General features: G+C 39.6%; 1 protein-coding gene across 4 annotated transcripts in view; it reads left to right on the plus strand.

Moving 5' to 3' along the window:
* Positions 1–16,237, plus strand: part of CORIN (corin, serine peptidase) — a 272,512-nt gene that overhangs the window by 179,959 nt on the left and 76,316 nt on the right. For 3 of the 4 annotated variants that reach the window (XM_030919664.1, XM_030919678.1, XM_030919682.1), the window contains 3 exons: positions 755–865; positions 2,868–2,984; positions 6,392–6,499. In XM_030919664.1, coding sequence (XP_030775524.1) covers positions 755–865; positions 2,868–2,984; positions 6,392–6,499 — 336 coding nt within the window. The remainder of the gene's footprint in view (positions 1–754; positions 866–2,867; positions 2,985–6,391; positions 6,500–16,237) is intronic. The other variant, XM_030919673.1, reaches the window with a different exon arrangement.

A 16,237-nucleotide genomic window follows, 5' to 3' on the forward strand; every position in this document is an offset into this window, starting at 1 on the left:
ATATAAAGTTGAAGTCCAGGCTAAAAAGAATCATGAATATAACATAAATATTTTGCATGGCTTACTTAGCATTTCCTTTGGATATAAGGCCAGGCATGCTGGCATGTCCTTGTAGTCCCAACTACATGGGAGGCTGGGGTGGGAGGATCACCTGATCCTAGGAGGTCAAGGCTGCAGTGAGCTATGATCATACCACTGCATTCCAGCCTGGGAGACAGAGAGAGACCCTGTCTCAAAAAAAAGATAATCAATTAAAAACTTAAGCTTAGCATCAGGAGAGATGACAAGGAGATACCTGCCTTCCCAATTTACCAGACAGGTAAGTTATAATTCCTAGAAACGTGAGAGAGCTATTACATATACATGAAATCCACTAGCTGCATTGTGAAACACAAATCACAGTTCTGCTTTTTGAACCAGGGTAGAAATCATGAATTTTTCATAAGGAAAGAAAATGACAACGAAAGAAAACAAAAGCCAACAGCAATAAGAACAAACTATGGGTCCTGGGACAGCTAGAGTAGTGTTACTCATCTGAAAAGCAGACCCACCTTATCCCACGGTGATGGTGGTCAGTGGGGCATATGCGTGGGGAGGGCATGGAATTTTAATTGGGCCAGACCTATTGTAGAAATGTTATTGAAGGTATTGGAGCCATTGGAACAGACTCTCTTCAATGGGAACCGGGAGCCATACAACCCTGCCTGTTTGTCACGCTAGTTCTCTGCATCCTCGTGAGTTTTCATTTCTCCAGATTGCAATCCCACAACAGAGCATCGCTGCGGAGACGGGCGTTGCATTGCCATGGAGTGGGTGTGTGATGGTGACCACGACTGTGTGGATAAGTCCGACGAGGTCAACTGCTGTGAGTGCTCTGAGGACGTTTGTTTTGCTTATTTTTCCATTTCCGGTTCTTTAGGCTGTACTCAAGGTTGAGGACTGTACTTAAGACTCACTATATACACAGCATTCCAAGGGAAAGATTCTTATACTTTGGTTTTGCCTGTAAAGATCACCGAGTGGTGGGATGACAATAGCAATGGAGTGTATCTGACTTCCACACCTCTCCCCACAAAACTCCAAGCTTCATTTGGTTGATCTAACCAAGTGGGTGTCTGTTTTCTCTCTCATTGCTCCATATGTCTCTTTTATGCTTCTGTGACTTTGTCAAAGGTGATGCTCTGCCCACAGAATGGGGGACCTTTCTTCTGCACACAATATATGAGTAGTTAAGCTTCCCTGCAGGAGTGCCCTAACATGTTCTCAGGGGCCTTTTGTGGAAGAACATGGAAAGAATCACCAGAGAGAAGAGAGCCTTTAATGTTCATATGATGATACATGGAGAGGGCATAATAGGCCGGGCATGGTGGCTCACGCTTGTAGTCTCAGCACTTTGGGAGGCAGAGGTGGGTGAATCTCTGCCTCGGGAGGCTGAGGCAGGAGAATCGCTTGAACCAGGGAGGTGTAGATTATAGTGAGCCAAGATCAAGCCATTGCCCTCCAGCCTGGGTGACAGAGTGAAATTCCATCTTAAAAAAAAAAAAAAAAGAGAGAGAGAGAGAGAGAGAACGTAGTGATAATATAAATTTATAGACTGTTGTGTTTCTTAGTGAATGAAAATCTTCAGACAGTTGTTATACTTCCAACTAATAACAAGTATGGTTATTAACACTTTTACCCCCTAGAAAATATACTATACCCATTAGAGAATAATATACGTGATTGAATAGAAGCTGTCAGGTATTAAGAGAGAATGCAGTTGACCTGAAAGAATTAATGTGATATGTTCTTTTGCATGTTTGAATTAATTATACTTTTCATCTTTTTGTGTCTAGTAAAAGTTAAGAAAGTTGATTTTATATATAAGATTGAATATTTAATTGGCTTATAATTTGAGGCAAAAATAGAAATGTGGATTACATATTTTTTATTTTGACATAAGAAAAGTCATATAAAAAGTCACAATGTGTAGCTCTCCTCTTCCCTGAAATGGATTTGAAGTGGAATGTCCTCCGAGTCCTTGCTTAGTGGACATAGTGGAACAGAGTGGACTGTATCTCACTAGATCTTGGAGAAGCAAGGACGTGGTGCTCAGATAGAACACTTCTGGTGTGGAGCCTTGACTCAAGAACAGAGAGGTCATAATATTAGTAATTCAGTGAAGGCTAAGGTCACATGATCCATAGATTTCCAATACTCTAAAAGACAATAGGTATAGACTTCAGAAAACCCATAGGAATTGGAAGGTTAATGGATATTAGGCCATCCCTTTCAAATATCAGTTGTCATAAACAAGTGTTGAAGTATTTATTAGGTGTTAGTTACTATGCGAGTTCTTTCCCATATACTATTTTGTTGGCTTATGAGGTTAAGTAGATAAATAATGAAATATTTGGGCTGGGAGTCCAAAAAGCTTGCCTTCACATTCTGGCTGTAGCTCTTAGTCATGGGACTTTGAGCAAGTACTATGCTCTGTTAAACTTTAGTTTCTCATCTGTAAAACAAAGATGATAATATCTACTTTACAAGATTTATGTGAGAATTTGAGATTATATACACAGTGCAGTTAGGACAGCTCTTGCCATATAATGAACCCTTTACAAATTGTCGTTTTTATTAGTAAGTGGATCATGATACTTCCATCACTGAAAACAATCACACAGTTCTCAAGAAAAAGTTAATTTTTGGTAAGTGCTATTCCATGAGGCAGGAAAAATTCTAGAAATAAAACCAATGATATGTTCATTTGTGTATGCAGAACACCCTGTTTCTTAGCGATGCCTGATAAATGGCAATTGTTTATTTGATGTGCAGACTGAGAGAGAAAAATTAATAAATAAAGTGAATATTGGTCTAACCCTTCCTAGCCTGTCACAGCCAGGGTCTGGTGGAATGCAGAAATGGACAATGTATCCCCAGCACGTTTCAATGTGATGGCGATGAGGACTGCAAGGACGGGAGTGATGAGGAGAACTGCAGTGGCAGTAAGTGTGTCCCACCACCCCAGAACATTCTTTTACTGGTGGTCCTCTGCTTGGGAACAAAGAAAAATATTTCAAGTTGCTTAAGTAGGATTCCCATGTAAATAATCCCAGATTGCCTAACACAGTGGTCCTCACAGCCTAGTCAGCCAGAAAACGCTTTCTTGTGCTAAACATAATTCTCAAGCAACTTACACTGAAAATCATTCCTCAGTTGAGACACCTGAACAGCATGGTCAAATTCACTTAACTGTTCTATGGGAAAAAGCCGTGATAAAGAGAGAAGTTTAGTGTATAGCATCCAATTAAATCAGATTAGATTCCGGTGAGAAGAAATTGGCTTCTGAAAGGAAATGCAATGGCTTCCTAAAATAATCATGTTCAGAGAAGCAGTTTAATGCCTCTTATTACCAAGCAATACACTTTAAAAGGATTTGATATCTGTGTGTGAATCTCAAAAAGAAAAAGTAGGTCCAATAAATTGTTTTTTAAATGTAATTTATGTCTGTCAGAAAAGAAAGTTCTACACAGATTGTTTTAAGCTCTAATATGTGTGGAAGCTTCTCAGTAGGGGCTGGGTAAGAATATCCCTAGACTCAAAAATCACATTTGTGTATACTACACAGGCACAGCCTAGTTGTTAAGTACATGGTTGTTGCAGCCCTGATACCCGGGATCAAGCCTTGGTCTACTATGGTGATTTTTGGCAAGATACTTACAACTCATATAGGTCTCGGTTTGTGTGTCTGTACATCCAGAATAGTGATAACTACTTCATAATGGTGGCACATGGTGAAAACAATATATGTGAGCTTTTATTACATGACTATTACATTAAAGCATATCTTGTGCTGTGTATATTCATAATCAGCCATTGAGACTGGTCACCTATAGGTAAATTAGTTTTGTCATAATGCATATTGATCATTAGAATAACTTTAATGGAAAAGTGCCCAAGATCTAAAGGGAGAGCTTTTCAATCACAGACTTATTACATAAAAATAATATATAAAGAGTGCTTTGTTTTACCAGTTTTTAAATTCAGAAGGAAATCCTTTATTAAACATAATTTATTGTGTGCGTATCAACTGAGCACTTCCCTTTGCATCAAACTCTTCTTCCTTTCTGTATCATTCAACTCTGAAATAATTTTGGATTTTTCATGATGAAATGGCAGACTTTGTAGATTATTTCCTTACATGTGTGAGATGTAAGAAAGTCATATGATAAAATAGATTTAAAAGTAAAATTTTAGTATCTTTATATTGTTTAATGAATTCAACTTAAAAAATGTATATTGTGTTTATATGTGGCCATCCCCTGGGAATTCAGTGGCAAGCAAAACAGCTGATGGGGCTTGCAGACTCCTGGGGAACATAGGCATGCTACGAATCATTATGCAAGTCAGTGTCTAGCCATGCAGCAACAGAGGTTAAGAAGGGAAATTCAGGGTGCTTGGATGCCATTAATAGTGTGCATGCCCTGGTAAAGCACCTCAGACAAAAATTCACTGAGGAAGAGATCCGGGAGCTCAGACCTGAAAGATGAGTGGGGTTAACCAAGAGGAATGGGGCACCGGTTGACCAAAATTCCTGAGGTGGGAAGGTGCAAGGCATGTGTAGGAGGACCATGAGAGAAGGCAGACCATTGTGATTAGAGAGCTGAGAACGAAAGGGGGCCTGGTACTAAATACTATGTAATTGTCAGCACGGGTTGCAGGCTTGTTCTGCTAGACAGGGCTGGGAAGGGAAGCAGGGGCTGCTTCTCCTGAGACTTTGGGTCCTGCTGAAGAGTTAGGCCTTTGAAACTCTTCAGGCTCTGTCCCTGCCTACCTTTCTCGTCTCTCTCACCCCCTTTCTCAGTGGTTAAAGCTCCAGTTACTTTGACTTGTGCACCTCCCTATGATAGGCCTTTTGCATATGCTGTTTCTTGGCTTGGGAAACCCATCCTTTCCTCTTATCATGACTTGGAAAAGTCCTTTGAGAAACTTCCCCATACTGGTCTCATTGACTTCTATTGCTCTTTAAACGTATTTTAGCTGGGCGTGGTAGCACATGCCTATAATCCCAGCACTTTGGGTGGCCGAAGCAGGAGAATTACTTGAGACCAGGAGTTTGAGGCTAGCCTGGGCAATATAACGAGACCCCCATCTCTATGAAAAAAATAAATAAATAAAAATAAATATGTCTTCCATAATGCAGTGATCACACAGCATCAGAAGGTTTTGTTCAGGATCATATCTCTTATCAGAGCACAAGTCACTTCCAAGGAGGTATCATGCCATTTTGTCTTTTAATGCTTAGTGCCTAGCTTGTCACATAGATTGTCACATGGCAGGCACTTAATATTTGCCAAAATAATGAATGCATGATGTCAATAAAATCTCCTAAGAGCTTAAATTTACAGAAATTGTTTAGGTTTGCTTTAAGAAAAAATTTTGACCCTGATGACATTAAAACAAGAGTGACATCTCTTTTCTGCAAGGCTGTGGTATATTATTTTGCATACTAGTGGTACTGGAAAGGATAAATATTCCAGTATAATAAACATTGTCTTAGAATTATAGATAAGAATGATGATATATACACATATACTATTATTTATACTTAAAAGTGCCTTGCAAGGTTGTCTAGATTCCAGATGACATGCCTGAAGGTAGTTGATCATAATGGGGGAGAGACAGAATGGACAATAAATTTATTACCTTTCCCATTTAATCTACAAATGACCAGGAAATCAATGGGAAAAGCAGTTTCCTCTCTACCTACCTTAAGGAAAAATCATTAGGGCAAACATTGATATTACTGCTGTCATTCACTTAGAAAAAAGAAACTCAGTTCTCAAGTTATCACAGCTAGGCTGATGACACTTTCCAAGGACATATTGAAAATATGGGTAACAGCTGCATAACACTTGCATTATGATAAAGTATCCTTATTGTATTGGTGTTGATGCCCTACTTACTACTAGAGAAAGCATTTTACTTAGAGGGAGACTAGACTTGGGAGCAAATGAGTCTTAAACAAATGTCAATTAATATTCAGAATTTCAAGATTTTTATAACATTCTCTCTCCCTGAAATCTCTTGAACTTTATTTTGTAATCAAGTGTTGACACCCATGTAAAACGAAAGCACTATTTTTTTTCCATTAAATGCAACAACCTGCTTGTAGTGTAATTTGTCTCTTATTTCTTCATTCCTATTTTGGAACACCTGGATTGTATTTAGTTACCAGGAAAATGAATCCAGAAAGCACCTATTCAACGTATGTTCAATACTTTTGGAGAAATTGGAAGGAAAGTAAAGTTGTGTTATTCCTCAGTTCCAGTAGACATTCCTGATCCTTTAGATCCTTAGGTAAGGAATTTGCAGATGATGAAAGCCAATGTGCCTTCTCCTCCCTCTGTAGGTCAGACTCTATGTCAAGAAGGAGACCGAAGATGCCTCTACATTCCCTGCATTGATTTATGTGGTGGTAGCTCTCTCTGTGACCCGAACAACAGTCTGAATAACTGTAGTAAGTACAACAGCTGACAAATGCAATCACCACGTCAGGGGATGCACTCAGCAGTTTTCTTCTGCGTTGACATCCAAATATCGAAGTCTGGAATCCCTCCGAAAAAGTGTACCTGTTTTCTTTTTCTTTTTAAAATGTCGCATGTGGTAGCAGAAAAGAAACCAAATGGTCTTAATTAACTTCAATCAGAAATAAATGTGTCATTGTGAACGACTGTAAATTCGCATTGCTTAATATCATTACCATTACTTTCAACTCGGCATTATTTCTCTGAATTATTTTCTTGGCTCCATCTGTAGGCAGATGCTATCTTTCTTCCTTTCTACAGCACAGCTTCAAAAATGGAAACTGTAATGAAGAAGCAAATATGAAGTTCATAGAAATAGCCACATACAATTTTGGCAGTCTGTTCCTTTTATTTGAGACTCAGTCCCACTCTGTCGCCCATGCTAGAGTGCAGTGGTGCCATCTTGACTCACTGCAACCTCCGCCTTCTGGGTTCAAGTGATTCTTCTGCCTCAGCCTCCAGAGTAGCTGGGATTACAGTTACTCAACACCCTCAGTGATCCATCTGCCTGGGCCTCCGAAAGTGCTCAGATTACAGACAGTCAGTTCTTTTTATGAAATTTATTCTCGCTTTTCCAGGAGCTCTGATGACCTATAATGGTTTTGGAACCATTATGCTATTTTTTTTCGGTGACAGTGTAACAGCTCCAAATGGTGTAAACAGGTGGCTCTAAAATGACTTTCAGGAGGAGGAGTTATTTGGGGAAGACAGAATGGGCGGAAGTGAAAGAGCACTCCTGGGAAATTGAATCAGAAAATTCCTAGCGACTGATTTCTAGTAATGATTTCTGACTCCTGGGCTCTGTTTTCATATTATACTCACTTCTTTTACATTTGCTAATGGACTTTTGGCTGTGTTTTCAGGTTGGGATTAGAAATTTAGAAGCAGGTCAGTCAGCTTTCAGTTGGCAAGACGGTATTCCTTTTTTTTTTTTTTTTTTTTCCTGAGACAGAGTCTGGCTGTGTCACCTAGGCTGGAATGCCGTGGTGCGATGTCGGCTCACTGCAACCTCCGCCTCCCAGGTTCAAGCAATTCTCCTGCCTCAGCCTCCCGAGTAGCTGGGATTAGAGGCCCACACCACCATGCCCAGCTAATTTATTTATTTATTTATTTATTTATTTATTTATTTATTTATTTATTGGTAGAGATGGGGTTTCAACATGTTAGCCAGCCAGGTCTCAAACTCCTGACCTCAAGTGATCTACTGGCCTTACAGGAGTGAGCCACCATGCCCAGCCAGGGCATTACTTCTTAACACATGTCCTCTCAGTCCAAGGCCCTTGGAAGCTGGGATGCTGAAAGGCTCGGTCCTTGCATTTGGTACAGTTTTGCGGTCCTAATTTTACCTGGTGACCTTTCTGGGTCACTGTAGAACTTATAGTGAGTACCTCTGTAACTGTTACGGAGTCTCAAGGGAGTGAAAAAAGGAGTCTGGGAAGGGGATGTAGGCAGGCAGCTAATTAAAAACCCAGGCTGACAGGACTTACTGTGGCATTTAATAACTCTGCCTGGAAGCACATGCCCACCCCTCCTCCATTTCCCATATAAGAGAACAGTAGATATTAGTCAAACCACAAAATCGACACACTCAAGCTGCCATTTTACTTCCTCTAAACTGATGTAAATATAAACTGATTTAAATAGAACATACCTATAGATACGCATACACACACACACACACACACACACACACACACATAACCTATTTGGGCCACTGTTTCCATTGCTTCATTTTGCTCATCTCTCAATCTGCTGTGGAACTTTTTCAGAGCGATTTCTTTACTTCTCCTTCAATTTGAATAGTGACAGCGTCATCTCAAAGACATGTGTTTATTATTAAAGTTTTGGGGGTTGTTTGACATGGAATGACACTTACTATTAGACTCAAAAATGCCGAAAAGGCATTGTTAGCCTGTGTCAAATTTGGGTGAGAAGTAACTGAGTGCGTGTTATCTTTTTTTCTCTATATTTGAAATATTTCAAATTTTAAATATTCAAAACTATGTTGTCTCCTGTCAAAAGAATAAGTTGTAGGAAAGGCAACTGGATAACTCGTAACTCATAGACTTGACCAATATTTGTAGTGTGTACATGATGTTCCAGGCATCGGGATGGGTGATAGGCTTTCTAGTGGTGGAGAAAGGAGACAAGCTTTTAGTTTCCTAGAAGTCACTTTTCAATGTGGGAGAACATATCGTCATCTTCCCACTCATGTATTCTACATTGTTGTCCTCTTTAAGCTCATTAAATACACTCATTTTCCCTAGTGCCTCACTGTCTCACCAGCTTCCTCATTCACCATGTATATTCTTGCCAACTTCTCTCCACATATATTCAGCAAACGTTTTGCACACACTCTCTTCTGAGTGAAAGGCACTAGGCTAGCCACTCGCTCTCATTACTCCTGTGTAATTAAAAATGGCATATGTGCCTAACTTGCAGTTGAAAGTCAAAATGTTATTCCTGATCTTTCAAAGAGCTTCAAGATGATATATGCGTACTTAGGTCTCTGTAAAGACAAACAAGTGGCATCTCAGAAAATCCTTCATACACTTGAAAATATGGTTTATTACTTGAAGATGTTTACCACCATCAGAGACTAGTATTACTCAGCTTCTGAGGCACAACTGAACAGTACTTTCTTAGTCTGCTTGATGCCAAAGGAAAACGTGAGTTTGGAGAATGTAGTAGATATTCGGTCTGGTGGAGACAGCTTCTCAATGAAGTTGCCAGGATTCTTGTCCTTGAAGACTCTGATTATTGCCATCCCATAAAATATTATGTGATTTTCTAATGGTCCCTAAAGATATACTGGGTGGGACCCAGTCATCAGTATTTTTTAATTCTGCAGATGACTTCAATGTATAGCCAATGTTGAGAATGTATTGCTCTAGTGCCTATTTATGACTGGGCTGCAGGAGTATGTGAGAACTCTGAAATAGAATATGAAAAGGTTTGTGTATTCCCATGTGCATTTTTCAGTGGAGAAGCTTATTTTAAATTCACAGAAGTGCCTACAGCTTTTTTAAAAAGCCTAAAAACTGCATTTCTGAAGATACGTAGTTTTTTCAAGAAATCGCTTTTAGTAGCCTGTGTTGCTATGTCCAGTCACAACCCAGCATCTTTAACATTTCTGTGCCATGTTGGGAGGCAAAATAACAGGTGTGTCCTTGCCTTTGAGGATAGGAGAAGAAATGCTGTTCCCCTCATTCTGGTGTGGAGGGACTAATCCATCATTTCTCCATTATGCAATCGAGACAATGGGGAGAACCTGCAAAAGTGACTCCTGGGCATGTCTCTCTTGCCTCCCTGAGCCCATGCTGACCATGGCTGTGAAATCCAGGCATGGCTGTCATGTCCAAGGCCCTCTCTCAAGCCTCTCACAGTGTTCATCAATCTTTAGTTCTATGCCTACTCGTGCATTTTCCCCCCTTACTCAACACCAAGGAAGAAATGAACAGGTTTGCTTTTTGAATAATTCCCTAAGGATCTAGCAATTTCCTGCTCTCTCTTTGCAAGCTTCAACTGGTAGGAGTAAATGGTGTAGTCATGTGGTAGAGAAGCCAATCACCATAATGGTTACAGACTTCTGTCCTTAGGAGCAAATAGTAGAGGAGAGGAATGATGTATTTACAAAAGCATCTCCATGTGCATTTTCTAATAAGTGAAAAAAGGATTGAATAGAATATTACCATTTGGTAACACATTACATTAATGAGTGAAGACATGGAGCATCTACAGCTGCTAACATCACAAAAAGAGGGAAATCAAAATGATGTGGCCTCTGGTGAAAGAACAGCTCAGCCACCTCTAGTCTTGCCAGTGGAATGAAGCCCAGTCCATTCCTGTTGATTCAGCTGCCAGGGTTTGGAAAGAGAGAGGATGGGGAACATGTTTAACTTCACCAGGAGTGTGCTATAAGCAAGATTCAGAAGCTGGTATACAGCTTACAAGTCAAATGTCTGGGTTCTTCCATAGTCAAATTATAAAGAAAAACAAAGGAATGGAGGAGGAACCCAAAGACTATCAGAGACTTAAAAGACAGGACAAATTTCAAAAAATGGGCAAGCCTCAATTACAATATCCAGGGGTGGTACACACTTAGGTAATAAAATTATAAAGAAGGCCAGGCGCCGTGGCTCACGCCTGTAATCTCAGCACTTTGGGAGGCCGAGGCGGGTGGATCACGAGGTCAGGAGATCGAGACCATTCTGGATAACATAGTGAAACCCCATCTCTACTAAAAATACAAAAAAATTAGCCGGGTGTGGTGGCGGGCACCTGTAGTCCCAGCTACTTGGGAGGCTGAGGTGGGAGAATGGCACGAACCCGGGAGGTGGAGCTTACAGCGAGCCAAGATTGTGCCACTGCACTCCAGCCTGGACAACACAGCGAGACTCCATCTCAAAAAAAAAAAAAAACACAAAAAAAACAAACAACAACAACAACAACAACCAAAAAAACGTAAAGAAGAACAAAGAAGTGATAACGATAAAACTCACTAGTTACTTTGTGGGAAAATGAGACAGTTGAGATAAGATGAGATATGTGGAAGGTTTCTGTGGTATCTGCCTGAGTTCAGTTTCTTGACCTGGGAGGTAGTTATGAGGATGTTCACCTTAAAATAATATCAAACTATTAAAAATAATAATGTTAAAGAGGCATTTAGAGTTTGAGGCAAAGATGAATTTTTGAACATGATTATATATGCTGCTAGATGTAGAAAAGTCATATTTTTCATGTAAATGACCATCGTTTAATACATGATTTCTAGTAACTTCAGAGTATCACATCATAAGGATATAACACCATTGAGTTAATCCCATCTTTAGGTCGAATTGAATGAATCTTGTTTCAGACTTTTAGAGGTGGAATATCATTGAGATTCCATCAGGATTTTTTTTTTTTTTTTTTTTTTTTTTTGACAGATCTTCATTAGACCTCATTTGTGTTCAGGACACTGTACTGGGTACTACATCAAACTTGCATCAGAAACACAGTTCTGCCGCCTTAAAATATCCTCACGTTTGTGATGTGATCTCCCTCTAGTGGCGATTGTAAATCAGGCTCAAACGTTAGCCTAATGCTTAAGATAAAAAAGGTTATTGATATCATAAATCATAGAATTTGGGGTTGACAGGTATATTGAGAGTTTATCTTGCTTAGCATTCTGTGAAGAATGCCTTTGAAGGAATAAAACTCAAGATCCAATAAACCTTACCGCATTCAATACAGATCTCCAGAATAATGTATGATCATTCCTTAATCCTTTCCTCTTCCTTGGTTCCTAAACACTTAAAATTGTATCTTAACCCAAATCAAAAGTGATACATTCTCCACATATAAGAAAGAGAAAAATTATTTATGTGATGTGTTCTATGAATCATCTTCAATGAAATACATCAATAAAAAGTTAAACCTTGATGGGGTGATAGAGAAAGAAAGAAAGGGAGGGTATGCCCAAGGAAAGAAAGGACTGCATCAAAAATATCTGTAAGTGTACCAACTGTATAAAATTTTAAGTGTATTAAAGATATCAGGAAAAAAGCATAGAGTTAGAGCTGCATGTGCTGACTTGTAAGATGGTCATGACAAATAAGCAACAAAAGCAAATTGAAGGGTGATAGGAATGGTATGCTTCTGCTTTGGCAAAAGTAAACACAAAGGCGTTGTACGGATAAACTTGAGCAAGGGGAAGGTATGGAACCTTCTGTTGGCTTGCAGGGAAGGTGACAGAAAGGGGAGTGGAAAGATGTTGAACTTTTTCTTTCTGCATCTTTGTAGTGTTTTTATCATTATGAAAAACATGCATTTTAAAATCTTGTAACAAAATATTTAAATGTTACTTCTTGTCTTAGTTCAGACTGCTATAACAAATCATTATTGCTTATAAACAACAGACATTTATTTCTCACAGTTCTGGAGGCTGGAAGTCTGAGATGAGGTTGCTAGCATGGTCAGGTTCTGGTGAGGACCCTCTTCTTGGCAACAGATGGCCAACTTTTCACTGTATTCTCACACTATGAAAAGAGGGTGAGAGAGATCCCTGTGGTCCCTTTTATAAGGGCACTAATCCCATTCTTGGGGGCTGTACTTATAACTGAATCACCTCCCAAAGGCTCCACCTCCTAATACCACCACATTGGAAGTTAGGATTTCAACATATGAATTTTGAGGGAACACAAACATTTAGTCCATAATGTCCAACCCCTCCCTCACAAATCACAGGAAAGGATAAAGTGAACCGACCAACCCCAAACCTCTTCTGTCTACTCTTCTCTCCACTCTGACTCATCCTCAAGGTTGTGTCAACCTTGCAGTGTTGTGTCTTCTTCAGGAAACTGAGAGTCATATGACACTTCATCCGTCTTTTTTTCTTTTCTTTTTTTTTTATTTTTATTTTTATTTTTTATTATACTTTAAGTTCTAGGGTACATGTGCATAACGTGCAGGTTTGTTACATATGTATACTTATGCCATGTTGGTGTGCTGCACCCATCAACTCGTCAGCACCCATCAATTCATCATTTATATCATGTATAACTCCCCAAGGCAATCCCTCCCTCCTCCCCCCTCCCCATGATAGGCCCCAGTGTGTGATGTTCCCCTTCCCGAGTCCAAGTGATCTCATTGTTCAGTTCCCACCTATGAGTGAGAACATGCGGTGTTTGGTTTTCTCTTCTTGTGATAGTTTGCTAAGAATGATGGTTTCCAGCTGCATCCATGTCCCTACAAAGGACGCAAACTCATCCTTTTTTATGGCTGCATAGTATTCCATGGTGTATATGTGCCACATTTTCTTAATCCAGTCTGTCACAGATGGACATTTGGGTTGATTCAAAGATCAGATGGCTGTAGATGTGTGGTATTATTTCTGAGGACTCTGTTCTGTTCCATTGGTCTATATCTCTGTTTTGGTACCAGTACCATGCTGTTTTGGTTACTGTAGCCTTCCAGTATAGTTTGAAGTCAGGTAGCGTGACGCCTCCAGCTTTGTCCTTTTGACTTAGGATTGTCTTGGCAATGCGGGCTCTTTTTTGGTTCCATATGAACTTTAAAGCAGTTTTTTCCAATTCTGTGAAGAAACTCATTGGTAGCTTGATGGGGATGGCATTGAATCTATAAATAATCTTGGGCAGTATGGCCATTTTCACGATATTGATTCTTCCTATCCATGAGCATGGTATGTTCTTCCATTTGTTTGTGTCCTCTTTGACTTCACTGAGCAGTGGTTTGTAGTTCTCCTTGAAGAGGTCCTTTACATCCCTTGTAAGCTGGATTCCTAGGTATTTTATTCTCTTTGAAGCAATTGTGAATGGAAGTTCATTCCTGATTTGGCTCTCTGCTTGTCTGTTACTGGTGTATAAGAATACTTGTGATTTTTTTTTTTTTTTTTTTTATACTTTAAGTTCTAGGGTACATGTGCATAACGTGCAGGTTTGTTACATATGTATACTTATGCCATGTTGATGTGCTGCACCCATCAACTTGTCAGCACCCATCAATTCATCACTTATATCATGTATAACTCCCCAATGCAATCCCTCCCTCCTCCCCCCTCCCCATGATAGGCCCCAGTGCGTGATGTTCCCCTTCCCGGGTCCAAGTGATCTCATTGTTCAGTTCCCACCTATGAGTGAGAACATGCGGTGTTTGGTTTTCTCTTCTTGTGATAGTTTGCTAAGAATGATGGTTTCCAGCTGCATCCATGTCCCTACAAAGGATGCAAACTCATCCTTTTTTATGGCTGCATAGTATTCCATGGTGTATATGTGCCACATTTTCTTAATCCAGTCTGTCACAGATGGACATTTGGGTTGATTCCAAGTCTTTGCTATTGTGAATAGTGCCGCAATAAACATACGTGTGCATGTGTCTTTGTAGTAGAATAATTTATAATCCTTTGGGTATATACCCAGTAGTGGGATGGCTGGGTCATATAGTACATCTAGTTCTAGATCCTTGAGGAATTGCCATACTGTTTTCCATAATGGTTGAACTAGTTTACAATCCCACCAACAGTGTAAAAGTGTTCCTATTTCTCCACATCCTCTCCAACACCTGTTGTTTCCTGACTTCTTAATGATTGCCATTCTAACTGGTGTGAGATGGTATCTCATTGTGGTTTTGATTTGCATTTCTCTGATGGCGAGTGATGATGAGCATTTTTTCATGTGTCTGTTGGCTGTATGAATATCTTCTTTTGAGAAATGTCTGTTCATATCCTTTCCCCACTTTTTGATGGGGTTGTTTGTTTTTTTCTCGTATATTTGTTTGAGTTCTTTGTAGATTCTGGATATTAGCCCTTTGTCAGATGAGTAGGTTGCAAAAATTTTCTCCCATTCTGTAGGTTGCCTGTTCACTCTGATGGTAGTTTCTTTTGCTGTGCAAAAGCTCTTTAGTTTAATTAGATCCCATTTGTCAATTTTGGCTTTTGCTGCCGTTGCTTTTGGTGTTTTAGACATGAAGTCCTTGCCCATGCCTATATCCTGAATGGTACTACCTAGATTTTCTTCTAGGGTTTTTATGGTATTAGGTCTAACATTTAAGTCTCTAATCCATCTTGAATTAATCTTCGTATAAGGGGTAAGGAAAGGATCCAGTTTCAGCTTTCTACTTATGGCTAGCCAATTTTCCCAGCACCATTGATTAAATAGGGAATCCTTTCCCCATTTCTTGTTTCTCTCAGGTTTGTCAAAGATCAGATGGCTGTAGATGTGTGGTATTATTTCTGAGGACTCTGTTCTGTTCCATTGGTCTATATCTCTGTTTTGGTACCAGTACCATGCTGTTTTGGTTACTGTAGCCTTCCAGTATAGTTTGAAGTCAGGTAGCGTGACGCCTCCAGCTTTGTCCTTTTGACTTAGGATTGTCTTGGCAATGCGGGCTCTTTTTTGGTTCCATATGAACTTTAAAGCAGTTTTTTCCAATTCTGTGAAGAAACTCATTGGTAGCTTGATGGGGATGGCATTGAATCTATAAATAACCTTGGGCAGTATGGCCATTTTCACGATATTGATTCTTCCTATCCATGAGCATGGTATGTTCTTCCATTTGTTTGTGTCCTCTTTGATTTCACTGAGCAGTGGTTTGTAGTTCTCCTTGAAGAGGTCCTTTACATCCCTTGTAAGCTGGATTCCTAGGTATTTTATTCTCTTTGAAGCAATTGTGAATGGAAGTTCATTCCTGATTTGGCTCTCTGTTTGTCTGTTACTGGTGTATAAGAATGCTTGTGATTTTTGCACATTAATTTTGTATCCTGAGACTTTGCTGAAGTTGCTTATCAGCTTAAGGAGATTTTGGGCTGAGACGATGGGGTTTTCTAAATATACAATCATGTCATCTGCAAACAGGGACAATTTGACCTCTTCTTTTCCTAACTGGATACCCTTGATTTCTTTCTCTTGCCTGATTGCCCTAGCCAGAACTTCCAACACTATGTTGAATAGGAGTGGTGAGAGAGGGCATCCCTGTCTTGTGCCAGTTTTCAAAGGGAATTTTTCCAGTTTTTGCCCATTCAGTATGATATTAGCTGTGGGTTTGTCATAAATAGCTCATTATTTTGAGGTACGTTCCATCAATACCGAATTTATTGAGCGTTTTTAGCATGAAGGACTGTTGAATTTTGTCAAAAGCCTTTTCTGCATCTATTGAGACAATCATGTGGTTCT

Source organism: Rhinopithecus roxellana, chromosome 2 (assembly GCF_007565055.1).
Source record: "Rhinopithecus roxellana isolate Shanxi Qingling chromosome 2, ASM756505v1, whole genome shotgun sequence".
NCBI lineage: Eukaryota > Metazoa > Chordata > Mammalia > Primates > Cercopithecidae > Rhinopithecus > Rhinopithecus roxellana.